The 9,707-nt window shown below is 37.1% G+C and overlaps 2 protein-coding genes across 2 annotated transcripts; one reads left to right on the top strand and one right to left on the bottom strand.

The window, feature by feature from the left end:
• The first annotated feature begins 1,995 nt into the window (after positions 1-1,995).
• Positions 1,996-3,534, top strand: LOC108986492 (sp110 nuclear body protein-like). Its single transcript, XM_018959120.2, has one exon. It carries the CDS (start codon positions 2,440-2,442, stop codon positions 3,340-3,342), a length of 903 nt encoding a protein of 300 aa, XP_018814665.1. The 5' UTR covers positions 1,996-2,439; the 3' UTR covers positions 3,343-3,534.
• A 1,370-nt stretch (positions 3,535-4,904) lies between these two features.
• Positions 4,905-7,802, bottom strand: LOC108986493. The gene is made up of 6 exons (XM_018959121.2): positions 7,729-7,802; positions 6,960-7,082; positions 6,166-6,393; positions 5,685-6,048; positions 5,313-5,573; positions 4,905-5,162 (listed from the first exon to the last, which is right to left on the bottom strand). The coding sequence occupies exons 1-6, from the start codon at positions 7,800-7,802 to the stop codon at positions 4,905-4,907; spliced, it is 1,308 nt and encodes a 435-aa protein (XP_018814666.2).
• Positions 7,803-9,707: the final 1,905 nt, after the last annotated feature.

A 9,707-nucleotide genomic window follows, 5' to 3' on the forward strand; every position in this document is an offset into this window, starting at 1 on the left:
CATTCCATCTTATACGACTCCATGCATCTCTGTGTGGAAAATCCAAAGTGAGTGATCATCTTTATTCCTAATTCCTTACTTTTTGTTTTTGTTTTTGTTATTTTCCTGCCCAAAAAAAAAAAAATCCTACCACTGAAAGGTGCACCAGAGACCTTAGTGCATAAATATACAAAAGTATGTTGAAATGTGGGGAGGTAGCACATGCATGGTCTTGAGTTACTTCCAAGATCCGTGCATGCCATTGAAAAAAGGTAACATTCATATGAAAAAGTTCATTTTCATGATACCTGAAATTTGTACATTCTAAAATTGTATCCAGTATTACTCATGAATAAAATTTAGGAGTTATGAGTTGCACTTTAGAGCACTGGCATTGGCCCAGCCAAATGCTAGTGCCTAGCCAAATTTTGGCTAAGTAACTCAAAAGTGGTCTGTATTGGAATAGTCAAAACTTTAAAGCTTCACTTTTAAACTACAATAAATCTATTATTTTCTTCAAATTTGGTCAGCCACCATTCATTTCCAAAATAATATTTTACTCTAAAAATATTCACAATGGCTATTATTGAATAATTAGATTGAGGAAAAAAAATAGTTGAAAAATAATAATTTTAAATACAAATTAAATTAATATATGGATTGTATTTACAAAATATATATAAAAAAAAATTATTATTAAAATATATAATATTATATTATTATTTTGACTTTTGAATTGGATAGAATTTAACTTCTCCAATAATTTTGATTTTAGCCAAAACTTCAATTTTTAGTCAAATTTTATACTTCTGTCAATGCTTTTTTAAGAGATTGACACAGAGACATCTATACCTGCATCTGAGGCCTTTTTATGCTATTGAAGCAGAGCTCATCCAGGCCTTTTTATCCGAAACCTTCTCTAATTTCAATTAGCTGAATCTGTTTTCCATCCCATATTTCTGCAAATCTAGCACTCGGCAGTATGAAACCGAGGGCTTGCTTCATTATTGCTTTCTTCACTAAAAGCATGTGTTGGGGGCAGCTCTTTCTATTGGTGATTTCTTTCTGTTCCAAGGGTCAATGTCTTCATTCAAGGCTGGTCAATAATTCATCAAACCCATTATTGATGCAAATTGAGACACCTCCACTTCCAATTTCTCTCCTTCACATCAACTGTTTGGTATTCCCAAGTAAATAGAGATCTTGATTAACCTAATATACATATTGATGGGTAAATATGTTTGTTTACATAGAATGATAAAAATGACAAATAACATTTTAGTATATGGTATAGAGATGATAATTTCTTAATTTTATCATCATCTCCAATTTACTGCAGCGTATGACTTAAGCCTCGTTTGGATACACAGTTCAGATGAGATGAGATGAAATAGTTTGTAAAAAAAATATTTAGATAGTGAGATGTGATGAGATAGTTTTTAATTTTTGAGATTTGAAAAGGGTGTGGGTCCACTGTTTTATAAAGTACTAGAATTGTGTACTGTTCATATCAGTTTTTACTATTCATATATTGTTCACGCACTATTCATGTACTATTTACATCAATTTTGGTACTGTTCACATAATATTCACGTCAGTTTTTACTGTTTTGTACTGTTTATTTACTGTTTATTTAAGTAGATATTTTCAAAACTTAAGATATGAAATATTGTATTTGGATGACCAAAATTACTGTATGGTACAACTTCAAATTAAATGTTTTCATCTGTATCGGCTAAACCAAACCGGCTTCTTGTTGTTGTCATCATTGTACAGATACTCTAGTTAATGCTCCAAACCCTCCCTGCAATACGTCACTCTTGGGGGGTCCAAAATAAATGTATGTTCATCTGCAGAATCCACCCAATTTATGACTCACTGAGCCTCCTCCAAAGACTAGTCCATAATGTGAGTCTTTTTTGCTGTTTTTATCTTAGGATCTGTCTAAGATCGATCATAGCTGTTTGCAGATTTCACAGTGATCCTACACTAAATTGGGAGTGCTGTATTTATTTCAAAGAATGATAGATACTTCACTTTGACAGAATATACAAAGAACCCCACACACGTGTTCCTTGACACAAAATAAGATTAGGTGGCCTTCATCAACCGCCCATACTGATTCACATGCAGACTCTGTTGCAAAAACATGACGTTTCCGTCAACACTGCCTGTGAAAATTGATAAGGCCCAGATCACGAGCCCATTTATCAAAATCCCATTATTTTTTTCTGAAAAAAACACTCAAAAAGAAAATAAATATAAATCTCATTGACCCTGTGGACTAATCCATTCTCTCATAAACTGGCCTTCCCAGAAATCAAGACAACGTCGTAGTGGTCGTCGTCCCTCTATCTGCAACCTTCTGGGTTAAATTTGTCTGTCGCATTCTTGAGCTCAAACCAGTAATGGCTTAGGTGGTGGTGCTGTTCCGAACAGTTTTTTGTCAAAAAATCTTCAATGGGTTGCTGTGTAAGCACCGCGAAGTCATCTGATTCCCTAAAGAAGCAGCATTCTTTGGTGGGAACTCAACCACCAAGACCGAGATCTGATGCAAATGAGAGTAGGGCACCCCCTCCTTCAGCTGAGGAAGAAACCATCAAGGAGGTACTCTCCGAAACCCCGAAGCCCAAGCCTCCTCAACCTCTAGGTTTCCAATCTACTGCTACTAAGCCTGTGTCCAACGAAGTCAAAGATAATGACGGAGATGGAGACGGAGACGACGAAGACAACAAAAACAAGATCGACAAGTTTCCCTCGCCGGTAAATACCGCTACTGACAACGAGATCTCTGAGGTTTCCAAGGTTTATAGCGAGAGCGAGAGTGTGTCAACCACTGCCACGAAGAGAGACGAAGACGAAGAGGTCCGCCAAAGAGTGAACAGATCTTCACCGGCGAAAGTGCTGCAGAGAAACAGAGCTTATAATGGGGACTTGGGGGCTAGGAGAGAGAGGCTGGTGGCTAAGTCTCCGAACCGGAGATTCGAACAGTCACCGGGTCGGGCAAATTCCGGATCGGTCCGTCTGGTTAAGGAAAGAGAACCGGGTCATGCGACGATGGCTAGGCGCGGGTTGACTGCTACTGAGCGTCGTGACTCCACCGGGGAAGTTTCTGGGAGGCGGTCCAGGTCGCCAGCGACCCGTGTCGATAACGGCGCGAATAGATCCGTAATGGGTAGGAGCCCTTCTGCCAGGAGAACGATCCGGTCTCCGGGTCGTGTCAGAGCGGCTCCGACGGAGCCCAACAATGGCCGGAAGTCGGAGCAGAGCAGTAATAAGGGCATGGAGGAGGGGACAGGGCAGACGACCAATGAGTCACTGGAAAACCCACTTGTGTCCCTCGAGTGCTTCATATTTCTCTAATTCCTCGACAAGGAATTCGAAGGTTGTCTCTGTTTTGTATGGGACTTGGATTATTGTAAATAATTGTTAGCAAGAAGACGAATTGGGAAAGATTAGGACACGGCACTGTATTAGTGGGTGTGTGACAGTTTGGATGTTTGGGATTGTCAATACCCATTAAAGAAATTGAACTCTTTTTGCTCTCTCTCTAAACATCTTTGCATCTTTATATTTATTTAGAAACATATATATATATATTATACAGATTTTTCGTGCCTGTGCTGGTCCAAATCAAAGTTTTGAATACCATACCAGAAGTCATATCGGTTAAGATATTAGAACGAAATATTTCGGTACCGGTACTGTTTCGTGTACCGTTTCGAGATAATATTTCGGTCCCGATACCGCTTCGGTACCGGTATCGTACCGGTACCGTTTTGTGTACCGTTTCATAATAATTTATATCTGAATAAATTATATATATACAAGCATTAACTGTATTCCAAAATAACAACAGAATAAATCATAAACTCAATACTTCTCAATACAAGTCTTAAGTTTTAAGTTACAACTAACATAAAGTTATAAACATCAACATTATCATGATAAAATCATTAACGTCACCATGTGATCAAAGATACTCATCCTCATCAAAAAGACAATAAGGATCAGGATTCGACATGTTAATCAAAATATTTTCATCAACGTCATCACCGTCATCAACATCAATATCAACATTATCATTGTCTTCCTCATTTAATGAGGCTAATGGCTCTTCAATACTTGCCCAATCCAAATCTTCTCCATCAAGAAGTTCAGATTCTTCACCCACCTATTCTTCCATCAAATCAATGTTTTCAAGATTGATTGAATCTAAAGCATCTCTTCCCTTTTTTATGCTCCTGTAAAAATAAAATCAAACATAAGTGAAAATGTTATATATTTTTCAACAGTGAAAACATTAGTATTAAAAAAATTTACCTCTCTCAGCTTCAAGTTATAACGAATAAATACTAAGTCATTCAAACGTTTATGCACTAATCTATTTCTCTTCTTCGAATGAATAAAATCAAATGTGCTCCAGTTTCTCTCACATCCAGTTGCACTACAACATTGACTTAGTACTCGAACAGCAAACTTTTGAAGCGTTGGAACCTCGCAACCAAATTGGGTCCACCATGCAACTATAACAATAATGCAATTATAAATTATTAATCAGTAAAAATAAAATAAGATAAAATTTAAAGTACAAAGTCACATTATTTAACAAATGATATTGATAAATGATAATACCTGAATTAATCTTATCACGCTGGCGAATTGCTAAAGAATGTCCAAACTCACCTATTGCATTCTTATACAAGTCAAGTTCTGCAATGATCTTATCTTGATTATCGGGATCAAGTTCCATCTTTATAACACAACTGTTGAAGCATCTTATAACATCATTTTTATTTTTAAAATTGGGGCTATAGTAAATTTCAGGATTAAGAAAACAACCCACCGCATGTAATGGACTATGAAGCTGCCTATCCCATCTTGAATCAATGATCCTGGTGAATGGACTGAATAAACTAACTTTGTTATTGTATCTTGCTTTTATGTTCTCTTTGGCTCTTTCCATTGCATGCATCATACAAGTATCCCATTGCAGGCTTCTCATCCTCGTCAACAAGTCCTAGAACACGAACCAAAGACTCACTAACTCTGACAATAAATTGACATTGAGCCCAAAACTCTTTATCTTCTAAAACGATCTCAGTTATCTCCTTCCCTTTGTTGCTCTTAGAATGACTTGATGCAATCCATTTATCACAAGTAAACATTTGTCTGAGTTCTTTCTTAAACAAGAATAAACATTGGATACTTAAAAAATTTGTCGCAAGTATTGTAATTGCAGGAAGACACAAATCATGACATTTGGTAAAGTCTTTTCTCATCAATGCCAAAACCCAACCATGGTTATAGATGAACTTTGTTATCTTTTTTACTTTTTTTATAGCATCATCAATAAGGGAAAAATATCTTGGATCAGAAAAATTCTCCAACATTAAGTCTATGCAATGAGCTGCACATGGGGACCAGTAGAAAGAGCCATACTTCTGTTGTAACTTTTTTCCTGCAGCTTTATAACTTGCATCATTGTTCGTTATGAACTGCACAAGATTCTCAGCTCCAATTTCTTGAACAACCTCATCAAAGATATTAAACAATGTTTCAGGATCTTTTCTAAGGCCAGATGTATCAACAGACTAAAAAAATAGTGTACCTTTCGGACAATAAACTAGAAAGTTGATTATTGATTGTTGCTTCTGGTTTGTCCAACCATCTGCCATTAGTGAACAACCGGTCTCATTCCAAACCTTCTTAATTTGTTGCAAATAATCTTGAACCTCATCTACAGTCATCTTTAACAAATTTCCTTTCAACTCATATAAAGATGAGCCCTTGAATCCTGGCCCGATGGCAGTCATGGCATCGATAGCTGGTTGATAAAACTTGGATTGAGCTGCATTGAAATGCAGATTAGCATCATACCACCAGCATGCTACAACCATCTTTGCTTTTACAATCATCTCATTTGAAGACATAGAACTCTTAATTGAAAGTTGGGCCCCAGGAGTTGTTCTTGGAGCAAAAAATCTACTCAATCCCCCCACTGATTTTCCAGTTCCAGATTCTTTCGACTTCCTCTTTCCTTTTGAAAGTTGAGACTGTCCCTCCATACTATTACTATCATCAATATCATCAGATGTTAAATCTATATCGCCTCCAATTTCTGAACTTATTTTTCTTTTCTTTTCTTTACTTTTTTTCATTTCATTAAGCAACTCATTCATTTGCCATTTTACATCTTCAGTGACCTTTTTACATGCTTCTACATCGCCTGGAATCCCAGCTAGATGATACTTCAACCGAGTGATCCCGCCACCTCTAATTACGTTATTACAATATAAACATTCAGTATTAGTTCTTGCCCCTGGCACTGCACGCGCATGGGCCCAAGCTGGATCTTCTGATCTTACAAGAGCAAGTGCTGGAGTTGAAGTCATACTACCAGTTGATTGACAACTAGACATTTATAACTATTAAAGTATAAAACATTAACACTTATAAGTAAGCCATTAAGAAGAAACTCATTAAATCTAAACTATAAACAAACATCTATAAAATATATAAACAAACATCTATAAAAATATAATCTATAAAAATAAAAACTATAAACAAACATCTATCAAACATCTATAAAAATATAATCTAAAACATTTATAAAAATACAAACAAACACTATAACAATATAATCTAAAACATCTACAAAAATATAATCTATAAAAATATAATCTATAAAAATATAAACTATAAACAAACATCTATAAAAATATAATCTATAAAAATATAAACAAACATCTATAAAAACATAATCTATAAAAATATAAACAAACATCTATAAAACATCTATAAAAATATAATCTAAAACATCTATAAAAATACAAACAAACACTATAACAATATAATCTAAAACATCTACAAACATATAATCTAAAACATCTGTAAAAATACAATTATGATTTATTTATAAAAAAAGTAACAAAAAAAAAATCAAACTAAGTAATAAACAAAAAAAAATAGTAAAATACCAAGATGAGGGCTGTGGTCGGCGACGTGCGGTGCGACGAGATGGAGGGCGGTGGACGCTGGCAGCTGGCTGGCCGTCTGCGATCTGGGACTCGAGTGCTGCAGCTGCGTGAAGTGTAATGGCCCTGGGCGAACGAAATTGAAAGAAACGAAATAAAGAAGAGAAAGAGATGATTCAGACTTAAGTTTTATGTTTGAGGTGAAAGTCCAAATTTGCCCCTAATAATTTGCCATAATTTCAAAAATGCCATCAGCTTAACCCCCGACTCCCAGCTGCTGAAATGTGTACTGGCAGAAACATAAATTTCGGCTGAAACATCAAATACTAGCCGGTACACCCGGTATTTTAACCGGTACGAAATAGCATATTTCCGGTACCGGCCGTATCGGCCTGTACGGTACGGTACCAAAAACACTGGTCCAAATGCATTGGCCACGTAGAAAATAAAGTGGTGAATATGATAAATTAAAAACTAATAATAAATTAATTAGAACTTAAAAATAAGAATTGTATTTTGTAAAATAATAATAATATTAGTCTAACTACTATTATTTATTTTTATGAATTATTATAGAAAATAAGATGAACATAATTGTTATTTTTCCAAATAACTTATATATAAATAATAATTTTAAAATTTTAAAAAAATTATTGAATTATTATGCATAGAGTGCTCGTACTGGGGAGAGCAAAGACTGCTCGCAACTCAGGGCAAGCACCATAAAGAGTAATAGTGCTTGCCTTAGTGACGTGTTGGTCTGCTTGGTTACCTTGAGCTCGTGTTTTGTTCGGAGTGGCCTTCCTCGATAATCTCGAGCAGTGTTTTGCACGGATCGACCTTCATTCGTGATCACGATCAAGGGTTGTTGGGTTGCTCTACTTGATTATCTCGAGTAGTGTCTCGATTGACATTGCTCAGTCATCTCGAGCAACGGTTAGTCTCCAGTTTTGATCGGTATTCTTGAGCAGTAAGGGTAGTTGGGTTGCTCTGCTCAGTTATGCTGAGCAATGTTTTGACCGGACTAGCATTGCTTGGTCATCCCGAGCAATGGTTATTCTCTAGCTCTGCTTGGTAATCTTGAGCAGTATTTCCTAAGCAGGGTTGTTGTCTCACTCTTCTTAGAAATTGCGAGTAGTTTTTCAACCGAACTGACACTGCTCAGTCATCTCAAGCAACAGTTATTCAGTGTTCTGTTGATTACTAGAGGAACCTCCGGGCGAGCTTCATTGCTCAGGAACGTTGTGGCGAACACTTGTAGTTGGATGAACCTCAATGCAAACTTCATTGCTTGGGGGAGGGACCTCGGGGTGAGCACTTGTTGCTAGATGAACCTTGGAAAGAGTTTTATGCAATAGTTCATGACTATTTTTTAACATATCCCCACAGTTTTATTTTCTATGGCAAAGCGTGCTAGCTCGATTTGTCTTTCCAGTTGGCGAGCACTTTTCCCTTACTCTCTACTCGCATAGGGTACGACCTTCAAACTTCTCCCACAATGCTCGTCTTAGGGCGAGAACTAGTACTCTTCATGGCACTCGTTCCAGCTCCAGAACACTCTTTTCTCGCCCTGACTCAAACTCTTGGTGCTAGGCGAGCTTCATTGCTCACTCGAGCCTCAGTGTAAGGTAGTATAAGTGTTGGCACGAATGTTGCTTGGGGGCGAGTTACAGTCGTCGTCTGTGATAATCCCGCTACATCGTTGTTCGGGACGAGAGAAGAGTGCTCACAATCCGAGTCATGCACTTGAGGCAATAGTGCTAATCCAAAGGCGAGCATCTTGAAGAGTAATAATGTTAGCCCTGAGGCAAGTATTTGTCAAATACACATGTTTAATGTTTGGACCACACCCTATCCCACAACCTGGCCCGCCTACCTAATTGACTCATTTCGTTAAAGGATGGGCCGGCAACTCGTTTGCCGGCAAATTATATGTTTAAAAAATTCACCAATATAAGCCTGAAAACCCTAATCTCTCTCTCTCTCTCTCTCTCTCTCTCACACACACACACTTTCTCGCCTAGCGCCCACCTTTCTTCTCTCCCCCTTCTCTTCATATCCTTCCTCTCACACTGGCACCCCTCTCATCTTCTCATCCTCCTCCTACTCCTCTTATTCTCTCATTCCTCTTATTCTCCAAAATCTCTACACCCATGCCCAAGTCGTGGTCATGGGTCATCATCGTGTCAAGTCCAAAGGCTAATCACGGTCGTGGGTCTCTATATACTTTATTAAGAGTATAGACCCTACTCTTGGGAATTCATGTGATTGTGTGAACCAAAATAATCCTGCAACAATACTCATATTGGACTAAAATATCCCAATTAGACCAAAATGCCCCTCCTATGGATCATGATGGCTTAAGTGCTACTGCTATAAATCAAAGTTGGACTAAAATAGCCCCCCTCCAAATTAAATCAAATGATCCAAAACAAAACAAACATCTCCATCCTCCAAATCAAATTGGATCCAAGAAAAATCAAGTAATCTTGATTAAACCATCCATCCACAAATCAAATCAAACCAGATGTAAGGTAGAGTTGTGTATCCAAATCGGCCTAAGACAATGTTGTTGGTCCAAATCGACCCATGGTAACATTATGGGTTTTAAGTAGAGGATATTTTGCTTCTCTAGATGCTGCCACCAAAGATAACTACAGTTTATGAGCCAAGCAATGCACACAATATGCATATGGACAATGTCTAAGAAATAAAACTTATAGCCCATTTAATTCACTGCGTATATTTCTA

The sequence above is a fragment of the Juglans regia genome, chromosome 3 (genome assembly GCF_001411555.2).
Source record: "Juglans regia cultivar Chandler chromosome 3, Walnut 2.0, whole genome shotgun sequence".
NCBI lineage: Eukaryota > Viridiplantae > Streptophyta > Magnoliopsida > Fagales > Juglandaceae > Juglans > Juglans regia.

Bases quoted from the DNA above. Each gene is read 5' to 3' on its own strand.
- LOC108986492 (XM_018959120.2), top strand. From the start codon at position 2,440: ATGGGTTGCTGTGTAAGCACCGCGAAGTCATCTGATTCCCTAAAGAAG.
- LOC108986493 (XM_018959121.2), bottom strand. From the start codon at position 7,802: ATGAAGGTCGATCCGTGCAAAACACTGCTCGAGATTATCGAGGAAGGC. The intron at 7,083-7,728 runs GTAACCAAGCAG...TCGTTCGCCCAG, and splicing joins GAACAAAACACGAGCTCAAG to GGCCATTACACTTCACGCAG. The intron at 6,049-6,165 runs GCAAATGAATGA...TGATAGTAATAG, and splicing joins GTCACTGAAGATGTAAAATG to TATGGAGGGACAGTCTCAAC.